We start from the raw sequence: 25,072 nt of genomic DNA on the forward strand, positions 1-25,072 counted from the left end.
TCTTTACCACTAGCACCACCAGCCCTCCAGAAAAACATATTTCGAATCAAATAACGCACACTTGGTGTGATTCAGGATGGTGTGGGAATGCAGGGGTTTGATACAATAGTGGACAAAGCAACATAAACTTCTTATTGTTAAGAGCAGGAAAGGGTGTCCAGTCTCTGTTGGCACCTGGATATAGGGAGCAGGGAGTGTCCAGCATCAAGGGTATTGGCAGGGACTGTGCAGAAAGTGGGAAGGTCTAAGTAGGGCTGTTCATCTGGTAGGAAGTGAAAGTCGCTCAGTTGTGTCCAACTCTTTGCAAACCCGTGAACTATACAGTCCATGGACTTCTCCAGGCCAGAATACTGGAGTGGGTAGTCTTTCCCTTCTCCAGGGGATCTTCCCAACCCAGGGATTGAACCCAGGTCTCCTAAATTGCAGGCGGATTCTTTACCAGCTGAGCTACCAGGGAAGCCCAGTCTTATCTGGTAGAGACAGGAATAAAAGTCACGCAGAAGTTTGGGTGGGCACTTAGTAAGTCTGAAGGGGGGAAGCCTTCATCTTCTGCACCCAGCCAGGCTCACATCATGTGCTCTAAATTCTGGAGTTGGAGCAGCCCAGTCAGCTCTAGAAGATGTTCTGGTTGAGGATGGGACACAACCAGTCCTGCTTTAAAGGGTGGAAGGCACAGCTGGTGGCCAAAATTCTAAGTCCACAGTCAAGTCAGGCAGAGCCAGGCAGGTGATGACAAGCAGTTGAAGATGTATATGTATATTTAATTTGCTTGTATGCAATTTTCTTTTCATTTCTGGAGCCCTTCAAAATGTGTTGCCTATTTTAGACAGAGGACCAAATTAGTTTGGAAAAGTGAAAGTTTCAAAGCTATGTTAATTGTGAACAGCCATCCTTGGCTTTCTGTGAGGAAGTAGTGATCAGTTTCTCAGTGCAGGGACCTGGGGAAACAGATCACTGGATATTTGTTGGGAGAAACTTTTTCAGGAAACTTCTTTCTGCCCCTGGAGGCAATGACTTGTTCAGTCAGTTCAGTCGCTCAGTCGTGTCCAACTCTTTGCGACCCCATGGACTGCAGCACACCAGGCTTCCCTGTCCATCACCATCCCCCAGAGCTTGCTCACATTCATTTCCATTGAGTCGGTGATGCCATCCGATCATCTCATCCTCTGTCATCCCCTTCTCTTCCTACCTTCAGTCTTTCCCAGCATCAAGGTTTTTTCCAGTTAGTCAGTTCTTCATGTCAGCTGGCCAAAATATTGGAGCTTCAGCTTCTGCATCAGTTCTTCCCATGAATATTCAGGACTGATTTCTTTGAAGATTGACTGGTTTGATCTCCTTGCAGTCCAAGGGACTCTCAAGAGTCTGCTCCAACACCACAATTCAAAACCATCGATTCTTTGGCACTCAGCTTTCTTTATGGTCCGACTCTCACATCCATACATAACTACTGGGAAAACCATAGCTTTGACTATATGGACCTTTGTAGGCAAAGTAATGTCTCTGCTTTTTAATATGCTGTCTAGGTTGGTATAGCCTTTCTTCCAAGGAGTAAGCGTCCTTTAATTCCATGGCTGCAGTCACCATCTGCAGTGATTTTGGAGCCCAGAAAAATAAAGTCTCTCACTGTTTCTGTTGTTTTCTCATCTATTTGCCATAAGGTGACAGGACTGGATGCTTTCTGAATGTTGAGTTTTAAGCCAGCTTTTTCACTCTCCTCTTTCACTTTCATCAAAAGGCTCTTTAGTTCCTCTTCCCTTTTTGCCATAAGCACGGTGTCATCTGCATATCTGAGGTTATTGATATTTCTCCCGGCAATGGCTTGTTGACCTGTGCCAAAGAGCACCATTGGTCCAGATTCTCAATTCAGCAATGTTTCATCTTTCTCTGTAGAGCAGCGACAGAAGGACAGAGACCTTTTTGTTTTCCAGGAATCTTTTGAAGAGACCCATGTGCATGAACATAGCTACTGTATTTAGAACCAGGGCTTTGTTATTTTCAGCAGCATGTAAGGTACCAGCACTCTTAGCTTTGTCAAGTATAAAATGCCTTTCCTCCTCATCTCCTCTTGTGAGCACCTCCCCAATTCTTTACTCCCATTGGTATATGAATATGATGCTCTGAGCAAATACATATTAAGAGATGAGAACATTAATATTTTTGAGACAAATGTCTACAGCTCCACTCTGAAAAATGCTGCTGATGCATCCAGTACCATCACTGGTCTCTACTTCACCCTGTTCTTGATTAACGAGCACATTTCTTCTGTAAACTCCACCCTCTTGGCTTAAGTGAAATAGAAAGATTTTGATGGTATAAGCAGTTTTGATTTTGGATTGCGTGCCTAATAAAATTTTTCTTTTCTCTTAGTTCTGTGGTTTAGTTTTACCATGCCCTTCTTTTTATCTATGAAATGCTTTTTTTTTAAATTCATGAAAATGCCCAGATCTATATCACTTGATTTTGTAAACTTGTCTAAATAAATTTAGTCTGATATTGATAATCCTAATTAATACTGTTGGTTTGATGTTTATACTATTTTCCTTTATTTCATTTTCCCCCCAACTTTTCCTATTCCCCTGCTTTCTCCACTTGCATTTATTTAAAAGTATGTTTATTCAGTCACAGAACGTGGTGATTGTTGAATATGTCAGCTCATTCTTTTATAGAAAAGGACCCCGTAATAAAAATACAAATCAGTTCATCTGAGAGTTGTTTTGATGTGCAGAAAACACTGGCCATAGTGAAGAATTTTAATTGAAGGTGAAATGCAATTGCCTTGTTAGGATTTTGGTGTCCTGATACCTTATAGCAGAGCCCAAGCACATTCTGAAAGTCCTCTTGGTATTCTCCAGGCCTTTTGCTTCCTGACTCAATTCTTTCACTTGAGTATCTTAGTGAGAGGGAACTGGCCTTTTTATTCTTCTCCTCTTATTGCCCTGTCTGTTGCTGGTAAGCTTTCTTCTTGCTAAAAAATTGTCCCTGAGACCTAGAATAGGAAGGACCTTGTAGACATTCTCAAAGTGAATACTTTTAGTTTGTTTCTCAGCTGTGGCTTAAATTCAGCGATTGAAGCACATCCAAGAGGGAGATTCAGGGAGGAAACTAGGACACAATTCAAGGAGAAAGCAAAATTATCTTCTGAAAGAACAAATAAGAAAAAGAATGCCGGCTTCTGGGGGAGTTGTTTAGCTATCCAGAATGGCTGTTAGACTAGCTCAATCTGCTTGAATGTCTGTTCATGGGCTTTTGAAAACCCAGAGCATTCTCTTTGTGTGCAAGGGTTTACTGAGAATGAATCTAGCGTTTAACTGGCAGGAAAGATCATGCTTCTCCACCAGTGAGCTTCCTTTGTGTGTTTCACTCATGATATTTCTGATTAATGGTGAGAACATCGGGTGTTTTTTTTCTTTCTTGAAGGGCTCACAGAATTGACACTAACCAAACCCACTCTAAATAGCTACACCAGCCTTAGTCATCTGAAAAAAAACGATGGTTGGTATCAGAGTTTATAGTCACCAAAAAGGGGATCTCTTGGAGTTGGGAGGGTAGAGAAAATCCTCCCTTTGTGTTGGGAGAGGAGAGATTTTTTGTCCCCATATTCTGCTTCTACTTTGTGCTCGGTGTGGAAGAAGTAGAGAAGAAATACCCAGGACTAACCCAGCTTGGAGGAACCTGACCTCTTAGCCCGTCATTTCTACACTTGCCTTCTAAATCTGATGGGTAGTGGAGGTTTTCAGCAAAAGCCTAGAGGTTCTAGCCTTTTTTCAAACACAGATCCTTCTTGAGAACTGAATTTAGAAGGAAAATAGAAGGAGGGGAAAGGTCAAATTTATTTAATCTAAATTTGCTTTAATGTCCTAGCAGGCTTGTAATCCCTGGGATGTTATACAGTGCTAAGATTTGTGCAGCATGAGGGACCTCAGAGGACATATGTATACCTACGGCTGATTCATGTTGGTGTTTGGCAGAAAACAACAAAATTCAATAAAGCAATTATTCTTCCATTAAAAAATAAATAAAATGCTGGACAATGTTATCAGTTCAATAGCCAACAAAAATAAACTACGTTTGAAAATTATCTATGGCTTCCCAGGTGGTGCTAGTGGTTAAAGAACCTGCCTGCTAATACAGGAGACATAAGAAATGTAGGTTTGATCTCTGGGCTGGGAAGATACCCTGGAGGAGGGCATGACAACCCACTCTGGTGTTCTTGCCTGGGAGATCCTATGAACAGAGGAGCCTGGAGGGCTACAAACCATGGAGATGCAGAGTCAGACCCGACTAAAGCAACTTAGCATGCATGCATGAGCATTATCTGGATGCAACATCAACTGCCACTCTTGTAATTGAGGTGTAATTGATATGTAATTTTATATTACATTTTGAGCATGCAATATAATGATTCCGTATTTGTAAACACTGTGAAATGATCACAGCAAGTGTTGTTACCGTTCCTCACCAAACATGTTACAAAACCTTTTTTTCTTTGTGATGAGAACTTTTAAGGTTTACTCTCTTAGCAGTTTTCAAATATGCAGTACAATATTATTAACTATAGTCATCATGTGGTACGTTACATCCCAATGACGTGTTTATTTTTTAACTGGAACTTTGTACCATTGACTTCCTTCACCCATTTCACCTACTCCCCATCTATTGCCTCTGGCAACCTCCAATCTGTTCTCTGTATCTATGAGCTTAGCTTTTTTTGTTTTTCTTTTTTGGTTCCATTTGATTTGTTTGCCTTTTTTTTTTTTTTTTTAAGAATCCACATATAAGTGAAATCATATGGTATTTGTCTTTCTCTGCCTGATTTATTTCACTTAGCATAATGCCCTCAAGGTCCAACCATGTTGTCACAAATGGCAAGATTCCATTCTTTTTTATGGCTGAGTAATACAGAAGCAAAAATAAACAAGTGGTACCACATCAAACTAAAAAGCTTCTGCACAGCAAAGGAAAACATCAACAAAATGAAAAGGCAACCTACTGAATGGGAGAAATATTTGTAAATCATATATCTGATAAGGTTTTAATATATGAAATACATAAAGAACTCATAATGCTCAATAGCAAAAAAAAGCAAACAATATGATTAAAAACTGGACAGAGGGCTTGGATAGATGTTTTTCCTGAACATGCAGATGGCCAATAGGCACATGAATGATGCTCAGCATCACACATCTTCAGGGAAATCAACTCAAAACTATAGGAAGATAGGAGCCCATACCTATTGGAATGACTATTATTAAAAAGACAAGAAATGACAAGTGTTGGTGAGGATGTGGAGAAGAGGGAGCCTTCGGGTACTATTGGTGGGAATGTAAACTGGTACAGCCACTCTGGAGAACAGTATGGGGGTTCCTGAAAAAATTGAACATAGATCTACCATATGACCCAGCAGTTCTACTTCTGGGTATTTATCTGAAGAATGCGAACACACTAACTAGAAAAGATACATGAACCCCACACCCCCACAGAAAAATGTGAACAAATACAAACACAAACAATGGCAAATTACTACTTTTTAAAATTCACCAGCTGTTTACTGAGAGTCCACTTTGGGCCAGGGCCCATTCTAGGTGCTGAGTTACAGCAATAAACAAATAAATTGATGCCGGCCTTCATGGTGTTCACATTCTAGTTGGGAAGAGGCAAACATTCATGATAAATACATTGTATTATGTTTGATGGTGGTAAATGAATGCTGTGGCAAAAATCAAAAATGGATTCATAATTAAGAGTAGGTTTCATATGTTGGCAGGATAAGAGGACTCAGGCCTACCTTTGATGGGAGAGAGTGACTATTGTATCGTATCGCAGGCTCAGGATTGAGCTTTGTTGAGAAGGTGAGGTCTTAGTGAAGACTTGTACCAGGTGTGTGTGTTAGCCCTGTGGGTACCTGGGAAGCTGGATGAAGTGTTTCAGGCAGAGGCTATAGCTTGAGTAAAGGTCTGGGGTGGGAATTAGTGTATTTAAGAGCAATCAGCATGCTTGGAGGAGAGTGAGAGGTAGAGTTGGAGAAGGTGGGATCTGAGGGCCAGTGGGGTTCCAATCCTGGGTGTCAGCTTTTTCCTTTTAGTGAGTTGGGAAGTCATTGAAGATTTGGGACCAAAGATAGCATCTTATGATTTAAGCTTTCAAAGAATCTTCTTGCTTCTTTGTTGTACATGAGACTGGGGCAGAGGCAGGAGGGCCAGTTAGCAGGCCTTTCAATGACAGGTGAAGGATGAGGGTGGCTCAAACAACGTGGGTGGTCAAAGGCTCTCAATGGACAGCGTTTTGAAGGTAAGGCAGTCAAGGTGTCCTGGCTGATTGGATGTAGAAGTCCAAAGAAAGAGAGGAGTTGTCAGTAGGAGGAGAGAATTGCCTTGAACTGAAATTGGAAACATTTCCATTTTGGATATGTTCAGAGATATCCAAATGGGGATGTAGAATAGGCAGTTTGATGTGTCAGTTTGAAGTTTTGGAGAAAGAAGTGTGAGAGCAATCGGCATCGAAATGGGATTTAAATCAGGAAACTGAGTGAGATTTCTGAGAAGGGGAACAAAACGAGGATCAAGGATTGACTCTGGGGCACGCCTGCTTCAAAAGATCAGAAGGAAGAGGAGGAACCAGCAAAGGAGATGGGAGAACAGCTACCAGTAAGTTAGGAGGACAGTCAAGTGAATATGAAACCCTGGAAACCAAGGGACGAGAGCATATTTAGGAGCCTGTGATGACCCAAGTCAAAGGCTGCAGATGGACGTTAGAGTTGGCAACACAAATGTCACCACTGCATTTCACAAGACGATCTTTTGGGGAGGAGGAGTGGTGTTGGAAGTGTGATTGGAATTAGTACAAGAAAGAATGGGAGAAGAGTTGGAAGAAGTGTAGATGATGCTTCATGGAATTTGCCGTAGAGAAGAATGAAGAAATGACTGGTACACTTCCTGCCTCTTGGGCTGGCTCCAAGGTGGATCCCCTTCACTTTTTGTACAAGTGCACAACCATTCAGGCATAACTGCAGACATGTGCCATCAGCATAGAAATTTGGAACCAGTTGAGACCATCAAGGTCATTTCAGTTCATCTCCCACCCAACAAAGGAATGTACTTTGTAATATTAATACAACAAACATTTAATTTTTTTTCACGTGCCACCTGGAGATTCAGAGATGAATAAGGTGCAATTCCTGCCCTTGAGAAATGCACAGTTTTTAATGGGACGAAGCATGCATATATGCTTCCCATGAGAAAAGGGAATCCTCAAACACCGTTGGTGGGAATGTAAATTGGTGCAGTCACTATGGAAAACAGTATGGCAGTTCCTTAAAAAATCAAAATAGAACTACCATTGCTGTTGTTGTTCTTCAGTCCCTAAGCCGTGTCTGACTCTTTGCCACTCGATGGACTTTAGCACGCCAGGCTTCCCTGTCCTTCACTGTCTCCTGGAGTTTGCTCAGACTCATGTCCATTGAGTTGGTGATGCTATCTAATCATCTCGTCCCCTGCTGCTCTCTTCTCCTTTTTCCTTCAGTCTTTCTCAGCATCACGGGCTTTTCCAATGAGTCTGCTCTTCATATCAGGTAGACAAAAGTATTGGAGCTTCTGCTTCAGCACCAGTCCTTCCAGTGCATATTCAGAGTTGATTTCCTTTAGGATTAACTCGTTGATCTCCTTGCAGTCCAAGGGACTCTCAAGAGTCTTCTCCAACACCACAGTTCAAAGCATCAATTCTTCGGCACTCAGCCTTCTTTATGGTCCAACTCTCACATCCACACATGACTACTGGAAAAACCACAGCTCTGGAGGAAGGAATGGCAAACCACTCTAATAAGCTTGTTGCAAGAACACCACGAACAGTATCAAAAGGCAAAAAGAACTACCATAAGACCCAGCAGTTCTACTCCTGGGTATATATTTGAAAAAACCCAAAACACTAATTTAAAAAGACACGTGTATCCCAGTGTTCATGGCGGCCTCATGTACACTTGCTAAGATATAGAAGCAAGCTAAGTGTCCATCAACAGATGAATGGATAAATAAGGTGTAGTCTGTGAGTGTGTATATATATACACACACACACACAATGGAATACAATTCAGCCATAAAAATGAATGAAAATTTGCCATTTGCATCAATAGGAATGGACTTGAAGAGTATTATGTTAAATGAGATGTCAGACAAAGAAAGATAAGTATTGAATAATATGACTTATATGTAGAATCTTAAAAAAAAAATACAGCAAGCTAGTGAATATAACAGGGCTTCCCTGGTGGCTCAGAGGTTAAAGTGTCTGCCTCCAATGCAGGAGACCCGGGTTCGATCCCTGGGTTGGGAAGATCCCCTGGAGAAGGAAATAGCAACCCACTCCATTATTCTTGCCTGGAGAATCCCATGGACTGAGGAGCCTGGTGGGCTGCAGTCCACGGGGTCACAAAGAGTCGGACACGACTGAGTGACTTTACTTACTTACTTACTTAGTGAATATAACAACAGAAAGGAAACAGACTCAGATACAGAGAAGAAAGTAGTGATTCCCACAGAGGAGGGAGTAACAGCTACGAACTATGAGGTATAAAATAAGCCAGCAGGAAACATTGTACAACACGGGGAATATAGCCAGTATTTTATAATAACTATAGATGGAGTATAACTTTTAAGGTTGCTAGTCACTGTATTGCACACCTATAATTTATATCATATTGTACATCAATTACACTTCATTAAAATTTTTTAGATAAATAAATATGGTGATGGGGCATGTATAAAATATTGTGAACGCACAGAGAAAAGAGAATTGACTTGGGAACGTCAGAAAAGACAATATGCATAAAAAAAGCTGACTTTTGAAATAGGCCTGAGAGATGAGCCTGGCATTTTCCGCATGGAGTGCTGGGGAGAATCCCTTTATCTGTTAATAATCCAGCTCCTTTTTGAATGTTCATAACGACAGCAAGCTCCTTACCTTACGAGGCCCATTTCATTTTAAACAGCTATAATTGTTGCAAATGTACTTTCTCCATTGAGCCCAATGGTGCCTTTTACTATTTCTGCTCACTGGTCCCAATTTTCTCCTCTGGAGCCAATGGGCAGAGACGTAGTTTTCTACCATGTAAGTCATTTTTATATTTGAAAACAGATACCATGTTCACTTTCAAGTTGTCACTTTTCCACATTGGAAAAGGGAAATGGATAAAGTCTCCAGCTTGGTTCCCTGAGAAGGTGATCTGAGGTGAAGTTGGTGCATAGGAGGTTTAGGAGTGAATGCTCTCCAGTCCCACACGCCCTGAATGGAAAGGCAGGAGTAGACAGAGGGAGAAATACAGTGTGAGACAGTATTTTCTTTCTTTATTTCTGACTGTGCTGGGTCTTTGTTGATGTGCGCAGGCTTTCTCTAGCTACTGCGAGCAAGGGCTACACTCTAGTTGCGGTGTGCCGGCTTCTCACTGCGGTGACTTCTCTTGTGGCAGAGCATGGGCTCCAGGGCTCACTGGCTTCACTAATTGTGGTGCACTGGCTTTGCGGCCCTGCAGCATATGGGATCTTCCTGGCCCAGGAATAGACCCTGTGTCCCCTCCATCGGCAGGTAGACTCCTAACCACTGGAGCACCGAGGAAGTCCTTTGATGCAATATTAACGGAACCTTGTGGGAAGTTCTGAAGACAGACACATCCTTCAGAGTTGCCCAGAATTAAGGCAGGAGGACCAGGTCTTTAGACTCCATGACCACCGGTCCCTCCGTACACTCTATCCACTTTGGGTGAGGGTCTGCTCTTCAGCTGAGGCAGTTCCCAAGGTGAACTGGCAGCTGAACCCCATTGCTAGTATATCCTTTATGTCTGAAGCAAATCTCTAAGGGACCTCAGTGATGTAGAAGAAGAATCTCATGTACTGCTAATTTTCTAGGCAGCAATTTTCTGAGGCAGTTAGTAGAATGAAAATAGGACTTGTTTTTGTCTCTTCTTATTAGCAAATAAACACCATGAACACCGACATGATGGGGTTCACCATAACAGTTCCAGACTGACAGGCTCTAATGTCCCATCGTAGCTTCCCTGTGCTGGCTGTACCTATTAGTCATAGCAACCCTTTATCTTGGACTGCTTTAAAGGAGCTCTGGAGGCAAGTTGAAGAAGTACATTCATATAATAAATTTGACTGGGAATCTGAGGAGACTGCTCCAAGGACCTGTGCACATAACATTTTGTAATGACACCAGGAGATAAAAATGTTAGTGGGGAAGCATAGTGAGCTGAGTTATATCCCTGTCCTTCATCCTAGAAGATGCTACTTCTTGTGGTGATCACAGTGCATGCTGGGAGCCTGCCAAGATGGATGCATGGCCACAGTCCTTTCCACTCCATGCACACATCAAGATTGCTCTTTGATTTGTGGCTGTGACCATAATTTGCAAAGGCTGTCACTGCTTACAACTTATAGTTAGCCCAAAGCTTTGTTGAAAAAGAGCTGTTCCGTTCCCGACTGCTATATACCAGATTGATGTGTCAACTAAATTAATAATGCTGGACCACTCATTATACCAGGAAACATTTGTCCAAGCTATAACTTTGTCTCTTGATTCCCATTTGGTTTCATTAACCTCCTCTTGGTGCCCCAGATAAAATCGCCTTGTAAGGCCTCCTTATTTAATGAAGGATTGGCAAGATAAGATGGTTGAACTGGGCATTGACAGGAGTGGAGGAAATCAGAAAAGTATGATCATGGAAGATGATAGAATTAGTAGGTAAGATAAGGATGTGGTGGAGGTAACTTGAAACCATATTAATTTTTCCTTTTTTTACTTTCACTGTTTATTGGCTTTCTTCACATAATAGCTGGCAGTTTCTTTAAGAGCTCATTTATTTTTGTGAGGGAGTTTTAAGAGAAGACTAAAAAGGAGAGGGTCAGGTTGGTATACAGTAGATTGGCTGTCTTTTAAATTCAGTCTCATTAGCATGGGCTCATTGACTATGGATGCCCATGGGTTTTCCTTCAAGGCTATCTCTAGCTGTGTTTTGGAATCAGCTGTGGCTTCACTGTGGCTGGAGCTTTGTGGGTGTTCAAGAACCTCCTTGTGATATGTTCATTTAGCATAGAATGGGCAGTAGTTTTACCCATCTAATCCTACGCCTGTGCATTTTAAGGTATATTTGGATGCATCTGTCCCTTAGTCATGTCCACTGGGCTGGTGAAAACTCAAGTGATAATGCATCTCATTTGAGAATCTCCCAAACTCCCCAGTTTAGCTGAAAGTAACAAGGGAAACACATGGCTGTCACTTTAAAGTGATCACAACCATTCTGGGTAAGTTGTTCTGTCACGGGCCTTCCTTTCCTGTTACTGTGGTTTTCTGTGGGTCCCTGACAAGTCTTGTCATAATTAAGCTTTGCTGTCTTGGATTCCCACACTATATTGTAACCCAAGAACAAGGTCAGTGTCACCTGAAGAGCAGTGTATACTTGGCGTTGAAGTGGAAGACGAGGAGCAGGGGCTGGGTGCATTAAAAAAAAAGAAAAATCACTATTCTGTTCCGTGTAGGAATGCAAGGGATTTCTGAGTATTAATTTTATATCTTGCAACTTTGCTATAGTCCTTAGAGGCTCCTCTTTGACTGTCTGTTTAAGCCAGGGGAGGGAGCCATTATAAACACCATTTTACCCTTAGCTCCAATAATTTTCTGGTGGCATCTTTAGGGTTTTCTATATGTAGTGTCAGTCATTTGTAAACAGTGAGAGTTTTACTTCTTCTTTTCCAATCTGGATTCTTTTTCTTTCTTTTTCTTCTCTGGTCGCTGTGGCTAGGACTGCCAAAACTAGGTTGAATAATAGAGATGAGAATGAGCACCCTTGTCTTGTTCCTGACCTTAGAGGAGATGGTTTCAGGTTTCACCACTGAGAATAATGTTTGCCGTGGGTTTGTCATGTATGGCCTCTATTATGTTGAGGTATATTCCTTTAATGCCTACTTTCTGGAGAGTTTTTTTTTTTTTTTTAATCATAAATGGATGCTTATTTTTGTCCAAAGTTTTCTCTGCATCTATTGAGATAATCATTTTATCTTTCAATTTGTTAATTTTGTGTATCACATTCATTGATTTGCGTATATCAAAGAATCCCTGCATCCCTGGGATAAAGCCCACTTGATGACGATGCTTTTTAATGTGGTGTTGGATTTCGTTTGCTAGAATTTTGTTGAAGATTTTTGCATCCATGTATATTGGTGAGATTGGCCTGTAATGTTTGTGCGTGTGTGGCATCTTTGGTTTTGGTATCAGGGTAATGGTGGCATTATAGAATGAGTTTGAGAGTTTTCCTTCCTCTGAAGTTTTCTGAAAGAGTTTGAACAGAATAGGTGTTAACTATTCTCTACACTTTTGGTAGAATTCACCTGTGAAGCCATCTGGCCCTGGGCTTTCTTTTATTCTGAAATAATTTCCATTCCCTCCCCCATGCATTCCTGGTACCCCACCCTGTCTATATCCCTGAGTCCCATGATCCTAAGAGGCTCCTCTTGGACTGTGTGTTTAAGCCAGAGGAGGGAGCCATTATAAGCACCATTTTACCCAGAGCAGAAGGAATTAACCCCACATGACTGAGCAGCTCCTGTTTCATTTGGATCACTTGGAAGAAAATGTGAAGAGTTCAAGCCACGTGAAGCACACCCAGCCCTGGCAGAGCCTTGGGCTGGCAGCTCTTGCTGCCGAATCAGGGTCTTTGGATACCAGCTGGATATCTCCCAGCCTGCATTTTTTTTTTTCAATAGCGAGTGCCCAAAAAATACTCAGCAATTTCTCAGCTATACAACAATATGTTTCTGAACTAAGAAATCACTGCATCATTTTGTTTAAAAGCCTGATCTCTTGTAACCATGCTTCAAAGCTCTGGTTTTGGGGATAAAAAAGCACTGCCCCCTTTGAATTAAAAACACAATTTTGTTAGCTTGGATAGTTATAAAATGGAGATAAACCATCATATAGGAGACAGGGGCCACTGACCAAGAAAAGAGACGCCATTACCCAGGAGGAAATCAGGGGAAAATAGACTGAAACAGAAGGACGAGGCCGAGAGGGTCTTCATTTTGTGGTTTCAGATTCTTCTAGCTGTAAGATGGAGATAAAACGCAGGGCCTGACATGTCCAAATGGTAGGTGGAATACAGCTTCAAATGGGAGAAATGTAAAAGGGCTTCTCCCTCACAAAGTGGGAGAAAACATAAGATGCTTAGAATTGACAGAGGGTTGTGTGTAATACACAGGTCAGACGGAGACCCTTGGCATTATAGAAGAAAGAGAAAGAGCTATTCTCTACACGCTGTTCTCAAATACAGGCTTAATCACAGATGACCTTGAAGACAAGTCATTGTAACTTGTAGCTTACATAGACTGACTGTGCCTCATTCTAACCTATATGCCTCATTACCAGAGTAGAAGACAGAGAGAAAACTCCATGTGCTATTCATTTAACAGTTATGTCTTTATAGACAATGCAGAGATCAAATCTTGTGCTACAGTGCACTTCCCAGCTCACCATACCTGAGCGCCACTCACCTGCTGGACCACTCACCTGCCCCCTCCCTACTTGAGGTAGATTTAAGGGCAGATTGAGGGCATTTTGGATTATTCCCCGAATTGAATGAAACACACCCACAACTGATGAATCCAAAAGTCTCAAAAATTGGAAAGAGCAAGTTTGTGTTTATATAACTTATTTGACAGCAAACCCTGACCTCAACTGACATGAGGCCATTTAGTCTTTATCCTGCTTTTTGTGACTCTTCCTACATTTTGCTCTAGAAATACTAACATATTTGATTTTGAGAGGCTGTCTGGGGCTCTGCAGTAGCCTCGAGGACTTCAAAGAGAGCATAGACCCAGGTTGGTTTTCTCCAGGGGAAGGTTTTAAGAAGGAGAGTATTACAGATGTTTGCAATTCAAACATATCCCTCTTTAAAGGCATCAGTGTGGAAAGAGTAATTGACACAAACAAACCTCTGTATCCAGCTGGTTCAGGCTCTCCCTCACCATCTTTGTTTTGACTTTTCTCTCTCTTTTTCTTTCTTTATGTTTCCCGCTCTAGGATGAATCCTCCATGTTCTTCCAGTTCGGCCCGTCCATTGAACAGCAGGCTTCCGTGATGCTCAACATCATGGAGGAGTATGACTGGTACATCTTCTCTATCGTCACCACCTACTTCCCTGGCTACCAGGACTTTGTCAACAAGATTCGCAGCACCATCGAGAACAGCTTCGTGGGCTGGGAGCTGGAGGAGGTCCTTCTGCTGGACATGTCCTTGGACGACGGGGATTCTAAAATCCAGAACCAGCTCAAGAAACTCCAGAGCCCCATCATTCTTCTTTACTGTACTAAGGAAGAGGCCACCTACATCTTTGAAGTGGCTAACTCAGTAGGGCTGACCGGCTACGGCTACACGTGGATTGTGCCTAGTCTGGTGGCGGGGGACACGGACACAGTGCCCTCGGAGTTCCCCACCGGCCTGGTCTCTGTGTCCTATGATGAGTGGGACTACGGCCTCCCTGCCAGAGTGAGGGACGGGATCGCCATCATCACCACCGCGGCCTCCGACATGCTGTCGGAACACAGCTTCATCCCCGAGCCCAAGAGCAGCTGCTACAACACCCACGAGAAGAGGATCTACCAGTCCAATATGCTGAACAGGTGAGCGCGCGGCAGACGGCGCACCGACTGTGGACGTCGGAGGGGGGCTCCGGAGACCGGGTCGGAGGTTCACGTGCCGGGAAGAGCCGTTCACCGTGTCTGTGGTTGAAGGCTGCCCACTGGGAGGGCCAGTGAGGGTGGGGGCGACCCAGCTTCAGAGCTTGCTGTGCGATTGTTCTTGTTTTAAGAAATACAGAACAGCTCCCCTCCTTCTCGATTGCTTCCCATATGCCTGGTCTTCCTCTTAAGAGTTTTGTGTGTTCAACCTCATTTAACCCTCAAGGCAACAACTCTACCAGGCAGCTTTTGAAAATTGCTTGCATTTTAGGATATAAAAGAATAGGCTTGTAGGTGTAAGCTGTCTAAGGTCATGCTGAGACTAAGAGGTTGAGTTTGGAGTTGAACACAGATCTCTCCGATGGCTACACACCTGATCACTGGGAAAGATGAGACAGGCATAGATGTGAGAGAGGACTGGCTCCTTACCTTCGGGATGATGCTGTGCCTGAGTCTGTAGGCACGTGAAGAGAGTTCGTCCCTTGGCTTATTTTTGTTTTCTAATAAATACTCTTGATTTTATTGAAAAAAGTTAAAAAATTAGTAAATACAAAGAATTTTACAACAAATAACAGTGTTCTCACCACCAGGAATTAGTTATTAATAGTTTGTCTTTACAGATATGACATTATAAATATGACAGAAATAGATGTTACATGTATGGTGATGTCTTTTTCTTTTTGGCTCATTGAACGTTTATTGTTTTTATTATTATTACATAAAATTTTTTTTTAATTAAAATTTTTTTTTTTGCTTCTCCTCTCTCTGCCTTTGAGATTAAGTGAGAGCACCATTGTAGAGAAAACTTTTATGGTTGCCCTTGTTCAGGTTTACTGAATGAGAAGGTATGGGTGGAATTCTGCTTCCCTGGCCTCACCCCTCCCCATGGACAGAGAAGCCTGGTGGGTTACAGTTAGAATCCAGCTTTTTGGCAGGACATCCTCATAGGGACCATTGTATAAACGAGTCAGGTACAGGTTCTGTATCTGCTTCTGTGGTTTTGTTATTTGTCCAAAGCTGCTACAGGTGGTGACCTGGATGGGTGGGATGTTGCGGGGTGGGAGAGGGGTCCAAGAGGGAGACCCTTCTCCAGGGGCTCTTCCTGACTCAGGGGTGGAACCGGTATCTCCTGCATCTTCTGCACTGGCAGGCAGATTCTTTACCACTGAGCCACCGAAGCCCAATAGCCGATTCATTTCATTGTACAGCAGAAACTAACACAACTTTGTAAAGCAATTATACGCCAATAAAAATTCAAATAATATGGAAGAGCCCCCCCCAAAAGTAAAGAAGACCTTAAATCTGAAGAAACAATCATTGCTGAAATAATCAATGGCCATCTTTCTAACTAGCTCCCTATGCATGTGTCCCTGTGTGGAGATGAATCTACAGTTTTACATAAATGAAACTCTAACCAGACATACTGTGCAATAACCTTGCTTTCTTTCACTCAACAATGTATTTTGGGTATCCATTTCACCTTTATTGTGAACTATATCAGACACATAGAAACATATTCAGAAAAACTTAATTCATACTTAGGTACCCTCCGCCCAGCTTAAAAAAAATAAAATATTAGAAAGTGTACTCTGGAGAGGTTCAAGTATATTTTATTTACAGGAGGTTGAATGTGTACCAACTAATGCTTATTTAACTTCTGGAAGGGACTTGAACTCCATAGCCTCTCAACTACTTTGCCAGTTCAGAGTTGGAACTAAAGGTAGTTTCTCTGTGACTGGACCTGGGATCCAGCCCTGACATTCCCCCGCCTTGAACTCCCTGCTCTCTCTGTCATTCCTCGTTATTCCCACTTGTTGCCAAAGACTATCTTGGTTTTCTTCCTGCCTTCCTGGCAGATCTGTCCTGGCCTCCCAGCTTGTTTGTTTCTTTACACTTCTCTTAAATGTTGGTGCCTCTCAGGGTTCTGTCCTAGCCACTCTGCTAGATTTCTCATCCATTGCTGAGAGTGCAATGTCTGTAAATTCCCCCAAATTGATGTCTCTGGCTGCAGAGTCTCCCTTGAGCCCCATATGTATCCCTCTAACCATGACCACATCTGTTCTCCTTTGGATGCTGTGAGCCCTAGAGCACACCATATCCAGAGCTCAACTGCTGTCTTATCTCCCATCAACCCTCCCCATGCTCTTCTAGCGAAATTGGCACCTCTTATAAAGGGATGTTGTTATTTAGTCACTCAGTTGTGTCTGACTTTTTGTGACCCCATGGACTATAGCCTGCCAGGCTCGTGTCCATAGGATTCCCCCAGGCAAGACTACTGGAGTGGATGGCCATTTCCTACTCCAAGGGATCTCCTAACCCAGGGATTGAACCTGTATCTCTTAGGTCTCCTGCACTGGCAGGCGGATTCTTTACCACTGAGCCGCCCAGGAAGCCCCTTATAAAGAGTACCTCTTATTACCCAGTGCCTACAATAAAAATATCCAAGATGTCCTTGGTGCCCCAGCCTTCTCTTACTTTGACCCGTGCGCTGCATCACAGCCCACCTCTGCTGACTCGCATTGCTACAGGGCCTCCTAAACACCTTCTGGCTCCCAGTTCTGCTTCTTTTAAATCTCCTCTGCAGTCAGAGTGATCTAAAATGAAAATGTGATTTCATCACTCTCGTGCTTAATACCTTTCAGCAGCTTTTCATTGCTCCTGTAATAAAGTCCCAGCTCCTTAATATGGTTTATAGAGTCTTCCACAGCGTGAGCCTTCTTGGCTTTCCAAAACTGTCTCTTGCAGTTCTCTCTCTTCAATGCCACCTTCCTGCCAGGCTGAACCTACCATGCCCTCCCTCCCTTCCAGCCCCTACTGCTGCCTAAGTGTGCTCCCCAGGTGCCCCTGCCCTCTTCTCCTGCCCCCTTTTCATCGTCCCTCAGGATTCAGTCTTGGCATCCCTTCCTCTGCAAGCCAAGCCCTGGGCTGACATCACTCTGTTACACACCTGCCCTGCATCCTCTGCCTTTCCAATAAAGACGATCGTCATTATGTGCTTTATCACCTCTCTTCCCTGTACGCTCTGTGGAATCAGGGACGCTTCTGTCTGCCTTGTTCACGCAGCATGAGAACGATCCTTGGATCGAATGCAGGACGTATCTCCGAGATGCCCATCACCCAGTACCTCCCTGCCCCACAGGAGCGTCTCTGCTCTGCTCCTCTTTTCAAGACAAGGGGCGTTTCCTTTAAAATCTTACTATGTGTTCAGTTCTGTACATTCATGCTTTCTCCTCATTGTCAGTGTTAAATTCAAATCTGATTCAGATGATTTTTCCAAATATTTGTTCATGAAAACCAAAACTAATAACGAAGGAATAGTGAGATGAAAACATCTGCCAAAGAACCCAAGGAAGTCAAGTGGGTATCACCTTAGGGTCCATGAATACGGTTTAGGAATGCCTGCTTTTATCTTAAAACTTCCTCTAGGTGAGCTGCCATCTGAAGATAGTACCTCTCATCTGGCTGACTTCATGTTAGACTGTAAAAGTTATCTGTGAAGCCTGGTTTCCAATCACCATATCTTTGAAACCATAATTGTTCTTAACCTTGTTGCCATCTTTTCTGGCCACTAAGGCAGCCTCTTTCATTCTCTGTGCTCTTTTTTTTTTTTTTTTTGTCCACAAAATGGGATCTTGGTAGCCCCACCAAGAATTAAACCTGGGCTCTAGGCAGTGAAAGCTCAGAGTCCTAACCACCAGATCACCAGGGAAGTACCAGTCCTCCGTCCTCCTTGCTTAAAGCTTATTGTCAAGAGGACCACAGACGCCCACCTTCACCTTCTTGTGCACAGTGGTCCTAAACAGAGCAAAGATGGCACAGTGCAGGCTATTCACACTTTCCTTGAGACCAGTGCAGAGCAGAGAGACAGTCCGTCCTCCCTCAGTTTGCCAAGTGCCGCATGTAAAGGGCTCACCAGGCTTACCAGAGCGCATCTCCACTGTTTCCTCCGTGAAGGTTCTCTTCTGCTCCTGTTCCCTGACTCTTCCAGGCTTCTGTCTCTGACTGCCTGCTGGGCATCTCCCCTGGACAGGATATCTCCCCTGTCCATGGACCCGCAGCCCACACACTTCTCCGTTGCCTTTTCCTTCCCCTTCTCCCCAGTGCAGCTGCCCCTGGCTCTAGAATCCAATGCCTAGCCTCTCTTAGTATTTGAACACTAGTATTCGAATAGTTTTTCTATTAGGATCCAGAAAGGATTGGGATTGACTAACAGGGACTCTTTAAGTTCATCAGTGGAATTCAATTAGGCATCCTTAGTGCTCCTCCTCCTCCTGATCTGAAATCAGCCCCTCCCCACTCCCATCAGAGCTCTGGTCTCACTAGGGTCACTCTTTTAAATAACAAACCAAGCAGCCACCGCATTTAGCCACAGCAGGAAATCTTGCAAATGAATTGTTGCAGATGCTGAGCTGTTTTCCAAGGAGGACTTTTCCTTTGGCCTGATGCTTAGCTCCCCGCAACAGCAGCAGCCCCAGGAAGGCTCCTCGGGATATATCCGGGGGGCACGTAGCCCCTGGTTGGCACCACGAAGACAGAGTCAGGAAATGGCTTCTTGCCTCACCTTCTGAAAACCCAGGAACATTCACAGACCCTGTAGTCCGTCCATCCCCAGCAATACTGCAAGGGGAGGGAAGGCCCTCATTCATACCTGACGAGACTGTGGCTTTCTTTCCACATGAGGGACGTTCCTAAGTCTTGACTTGGGGAACACAGACAGAAGGCTCTATGCTCTCCCTGAATCCCAAACAGAAACACATATTCGAAGGGATTTACTTGTTATTTAGGCTTCCCAGGTGGCTCAGAGGTAAAGAATTCTCCTGCCAGTGCAGGAGATACTAGAGACTCTGGTTCACTCCCTTCATCAGGAAGCTCCCTTGAAGGAGGAAATGGCAACCCAAATATTCTTGTCTGGAAAATTCCATGGACAGAGGAGCCTAGCGGGCTATAGTCCATGGGGTTGTGAAGAGTCGGACACGACTGACTGGCTGAGCATGCACACACTTGTTAGTTGCAGGAGGAAAAAAAATTTTTTTAATGATATATAAGCATTCTCACAAAGAATCCTTAAAATGAGCGATTTCCTTCACTGTCAAATGAATGTTATTTATCCCCCATCAATCCAAATTCCTTATTGATAACTTCTTAGCTCTTGGAAGCCTGGGGCCTATATCCAGACAGACTCCTGGACAAAGCTGTTTACCAGGATTGTAAGAAAAGTACAGAAACCCAGTTAAATTTGACCTTCAGATAAATGACGAATTTTTGTAAGCGTAAGTCTGACTCAATTATGGCATGGGACATACTAATATTAAAAGATAATGTGTTGTTTATCTGAAATTCAAATGTAACAGGGCTCCTGTATTATTTTTTCTTTTTTGGCCAAGTATGACAATCCTACTTGGTATACTGATAGGAATTCATTTTCTGTTAGAACTTTATAGCATTCATCTATGCCTTATTAGTAAATGTAGTACAGAGCCCTTATACCAAGACATGCTGAGAACATTTTGTTCCAACTGGGAACTTTATTTGGTTGAAAGAGTTGGAGGATTTCTTATGCCATACATGCTTGAAGTGAAGAATCTTAGTTGCCCAGAGAAGCCTGAAAACCTTTTGCTACAGGATGATCTGGAAGTGTTTAGGAAGTGATCAGGCAAGTTGTCTAAAGCCTCTCTTATCCCCCTGAGCTAGAGAAGATTGGTAGCTTTTAGTAGGCATGAAGAGCCAACTCTCTGGAAAAGACCCTGATGTTGGGAAAGATTGAGGGTAGGAGGAGAAGGGAATGACAGAAGATGAGATGGTTGGATGGCATCATCGACTCAATGGACATGAGTTTGAGCAAACTCTGGGAGATGGTGAAGGACAAGGAACCTGGAGTGCTGCAGTCCATGGGATCCCTAAGAGACACGACTGAGCAACAAGAAATAGGCACGTATCTGTGTGTTTCCTTTATCATTTCCCTAGGGAAACAGGTGACGGTGAATTTCCTTCTGAGTGGGCCTCCAGTACCTGGCCAGCATATTTCTGAAACTTGATGGTGTACCTGCTGCTCACCTCAGGGCTCCCCTTCTGTCTTGAGGACCCAGCACTCTTGTTTTTCATCCATAGCAACTTTGGGGACTTGTAGAAAGAGCAGTTGCTCTTTGAGGTCTCAATATAGAAAATCTCTTATCTTATTGTTGCTGTGCTCAGATGTGTCCAGCTGTTTGCAATCCCATGTTCTATAGCCCACAAGGCTCCTCTGCCCCTGGAATTTTCAGGCAAGGCTACTGGAGTGGGTTGCCATTTCCTTCTCTAGGGGATCTTCCTGACCCAGGGATCAAACCCTCGTCTCTTGCATCTCCTGTATTGGCAGGCAGATTCTTTACTACTAGTACCACCTGAATCTTGCTTAATTATTTTCCCCTGGTGTCCTCAGCTTTCCTACTCAACAAATGTTTTGTGTTAACCCCCGCCACCCCCAAATTCTTCCTTCCCCGTGAAAGTTGTCATCTCAAAAGGCCAGAATCCTCCTCTAGTGAGGTCTTTGAGGGATGAGGATGCGAAGGAAGGTTCTTTGTTAGGTTCTTTTTAAAAGAGCTGTGATGAACACGATCTTCCTCTAACCTTGGGGCAGATGCCACATCCTTCAAACCATTATGTTAGCGGGATCGTTCCCATGCGATGCCTCTTTGACTCTCCTGGCCTGAAAAATGCTGAGAGGTTAAGAAATGAACTAGGAGTCGAGTCAGTTAGTTTTCAGGCACTGTGAGCAAGACCAGCTTGGTTGATCCTATCTCTTGTGTGCATGATAAGTTGCTTCAGTTATGTCAGACTCTTTGCGACCCTGTGCACTATAGCCCACCAGGGATGGAACCTGCATCTCTTGAGTCTCCTGCCTTGGCATGTGGGTTCTTTACCACTAGTGCCACCTGGGAAGCCCCATCAATCTCTTATTGTTGTTAAATATGAGGGGCGTGCCAAGCACAGGCAGACTGAAGGTAAGGCAAATAGTTATTATAGGTTCATTTCGTAGAATTTATATGTGAGTCAAAAGTTTCCACAAATGCATTGTTCTAAGTGGACTGTTAGGCATGGTGGTCTTTACCTGATTGAAGAAGTCTACCCTGGTGGCTCAGAGGTTAAAGCGTCTGCCTCCAGTGCTGGAGACCCGGGTTCCATCCCTGGGTCAGGAAGATCCCCTGTAGAAGGAAATGGTAACCCACTCCAGTATTCTTGCCTGGAAAATCCCATGGACGGAGAAGCCTGGTAGGCTACAGTCCAGGGGTCGCAAAGAGTCGGACATGACTGAGCGACTTCACTCACACTCACTCACTAGAACCTAAGGAAAGCTCCATTTTTCACAAGAAATGTTTAGTAAGGCAAGACACAGTCTGTGTATAGAGAGACTTTAGCTGCTCAGTGGTGTAGCAGGAAATAGAAATTTGGGAAAATAACAGAAGAATCTAATAATCATAAAAGATATATTCATTGCTGATTGTAATTCAGGCAAAGCAAGCTTTAACTATTCATGGAGGAATGGCTGAATGTGAGGGTTATTCAAGCTCTCCTGTTTTTCTGTAGTCTTTCACCTTCCTCATGTCAGATATATAGATGGTCATTTCAGTAAGTGAGTCTGACTCCTTTTCCTTAAATTCAGGGAAGAGCATTCTGAACTGCTTAACACTGAGACCCTCTGCACGATTCCTTCCTTAGTCACTATTGAATTCTATGGCTGACGTTACTTACCAGTGACATAGTTGGGGCTTCCCTGGTGGCTTAGATGGTAAAGAATCTGCCTGCAATGTGGGAAACCTGGGTTCAGTCCCTGGGTTAAGAAGATCCCTTGTAGAAGGGAATCAGTCCTGTGCCGTGCTAAGTCGCTTCAGCCATGTCTAGCTCTTTGTGACACTATGGACTGTACCCCACTGGGCTTCTCTGTCCATGGGATCTCCAGGCAAGAATACTGGAGTGGGTAGCATTCCCTTGAGAAGGGCATGGGGTCTCACAGAGTCGAACATGACTGAGTGATTAACACATTTCATTACACACTGTTACAGTTGGTGTTTCTTTCCTCTTTCTTCTCTTTCGTTTTCCTCCTCCTCTTCCTCCTCCTCTTCCTCCTCAGTCTCTTCTTTCCTCCTCTAAAAAATTATTTACAATTTGGAGGAGAAGGCAGGAAATAGAGAGGGGGAGTGAGTGGGAAGAGAATTCCATTCCACTGAGGACAGTTTGGGGAGGGGATGGGATGCCCACTTGCTCTGGGCGAGAAGGCATAGGTGGTCCAGGATCTATGGGGAGGAATAGGATGGTGTCAGGAGAAAGGAAGCAAGAGCAGTGCAGGGCTGTGGCTTTCCATGAAGGAAGCAGACAGACTAATCCTCAGAGCACGCTTAGCCTCAGAATGTGGGTTGGTGGCGATGGTCAGGGTTAAGAAGATGGTCATAAGTACATGCTCAAAAGCAGCCCCATTGTCAGCCAGGCTGGCAAAGTTAATAACTCCAGTGTTGACTGCCTTTCTGAATGCGTTCTGCACACCCGGCATAGTGCGGTTATCTAACTGGATCCCTGCAAAAATCCTGATCCACGCAAATGTCCTTGGGAAACGTTTTCTTATCACCCTTTTAAGGGCAGCTTGTCCTTCCCACCCTCCCAAGCTCCCTGTCCCCGTCTCCTGCTTTTTTTCTCTCTGTAGCACTTATCTGACATGTTGTATAAATTTTATTTTAAAATATTTTGTTGTCTGCATTGTAGGCACTTGATAAATATTTGTGCATAAAAGCATGAATGAAAGCGGGAGCCATTATGCCCATTTTATGTTTGTAAGAAGCCCGAAGCCCAGGCTCGGGCAATGTGATGTCTGGGTCTGTCTGGGGTGCCTGGATTTCAGCCCCTCCCCCTGCTGCATAGTAATCAAGCTTTAAAGAAGCCCTGGCTGCCCTTAGAATCAGAGCATCATCGCAGCTGTGAGAGGCCTCGGTGCTCATCTCATCCAGCCCTTTCAAGGTACGTATTCTCGAGGGAGAGAGAGAGAGAGTAGGTAGGATGGTGAATGGATTTCACAAATGTGAGGACAGAATCTCAGAGCTGTCCCTTGGCTGTTGGAGGCAGGGCAGCGGCAGAACCCAGGGGTCCCACTGGGAGGAGCCACACTCTGCAGAGAACACACCCCCCTTGGCCGCCTGACCACAGACTTGGAGGAGCTGGCAGGCAGCCAGGGCTCCCCAGGTAACCTTTGGCCAGGTCTGGCAACGTCCCCATGATCCTTGCTCCCTTGTTCTTACCCAGACAAGGGTGCAAATTCACAGTTAATGGGAATCGAAGCTGGTGTTATTTCGGAATTGAGTGGGAGTCATTTCTCCATCTGCTCTCTCTTCCCACCAGAGGATAAAGGCTGGCTGGGTGGCGGTAAGGACGGAGGCGAGTTGCCAGAAAGCGCTAGTGCTGTCATTTATGGTTACAGACATGGGCTGGAAGCCCGAGTGAGGGCTGGACCACGGCCGGCCAAGGTCAGCTTAATGAACACAAGCTTCTTGAGAGTAGAGAGGGTTCTGTGGCTTTGGCATCTCTGTAAGACCTCGCACGTTTTAAATAAGTAATGGTTTGAGCCTTTCTCCGTTTCCTCTCCAGTGGAGCTGTCATGGATGCATAGATGGTCATCTCTCGGAAAGAATCCTCCAGGAACTGGTGTGGCTGATAAGGATCCGGAAGAAGTGGGGTGTTGGGCCTGGCTGACCTTGAGAAGGGCTTGCTGAGGGAACTGACCCCATGCTGCAGACAGGGGCACCCGGAGAGGTGGAGGAGGAGGGCAGTGGCTGGGGCTGGGGGTCAGGAAGCCCTCCCCGGCCCTTCAAGGTTTCATCAGTGGCACATTCTCTTCCAGGAGGGCCCAGTGGGGTCAGTGGGCCCAGACTGGCACCAGTCCCCAAGCTAGGCTGGCCGATCACACATGTAGGGACTGCTGCTGACAGATTAGAGCCCCTGCTGCTGGAATCTGTTCCCTCTTGTCCGGCTGCCAGCAGCAGCAGCAGGCGGGGGGCTGCCGACTGACTGCCTCCCTCGCTGCTCCGGCTTCACTGTCCCTCATTCATCGCTGCCTCACACCGCTCCCCACCTTCCTGCTTATTCTTCTCCATCTTTCTCTGTAGGGTGTTCTGTTCACTGATCTCTTGCTGCCCCTCTCTCTTTCTTCCCAGCTTTCCCATCCAAGCTTTAAAAGCTTTCTTGTATTTAGCTTTCTGTGGTCATACGTGACCCCGTGGAGTTCTTACACATGGACACACAGGCATGCACATTTATGTACATGTGCGTTAGATATCCACACAGCATGGACTTTTGTGTGTACCCTGCCCTGGTGGCTCAGACAGTAAAGAATCTGC

General features: G+C 44.3%; 1 protein-coding gene and 1 non-coding gene across 2 annotated transcripts in view; both read left to right on the top strand.

The window, feature by feature from the left end:
• The window catches only part of GRIN2B (glutamate ionotropic receptor NMDA type subunit 2B), a 503,573-nt gene that overhangs the window by 252,942 nt on the left and 225,559 nt on the right, over positions 1-25,072 (top strand). The window contains exon 3 of the mRNA XM_069585649.1: positions 14,059-14,657. Within this exon, the coding sequence (XP_069441750.1) occupies positions 14,059-14,657 (599 nt within the window). The remainder of the gene's footprint in view (positions 1-14,058; positions 14,658-25,072) is intronic.
• TRNAW-CCA (transfer RNA tryptophan (anticodon CCA)) lies at positions 8,251-8,322 on the top strand. Its single transcript has one exon. It is a non-coding gene; the product is annotated as a tRNA-Trp (tRNA).

Source organism: Ovis canadensis, chromosome 3, assembly GCF_042477335.2.
Source record: "Ovis canadensis isolate MfBH-ARS-UI-01 breed Bighorn chromosome 3, ARS-UI_OviCan_v2, whole genome shotgun sequence".
Lineage (NCBI taxonomy): Eukaryota > Metazoa > Chordata > Mammalia > Artiodactyla > Bovidae > Ovis > Ovis canadensis.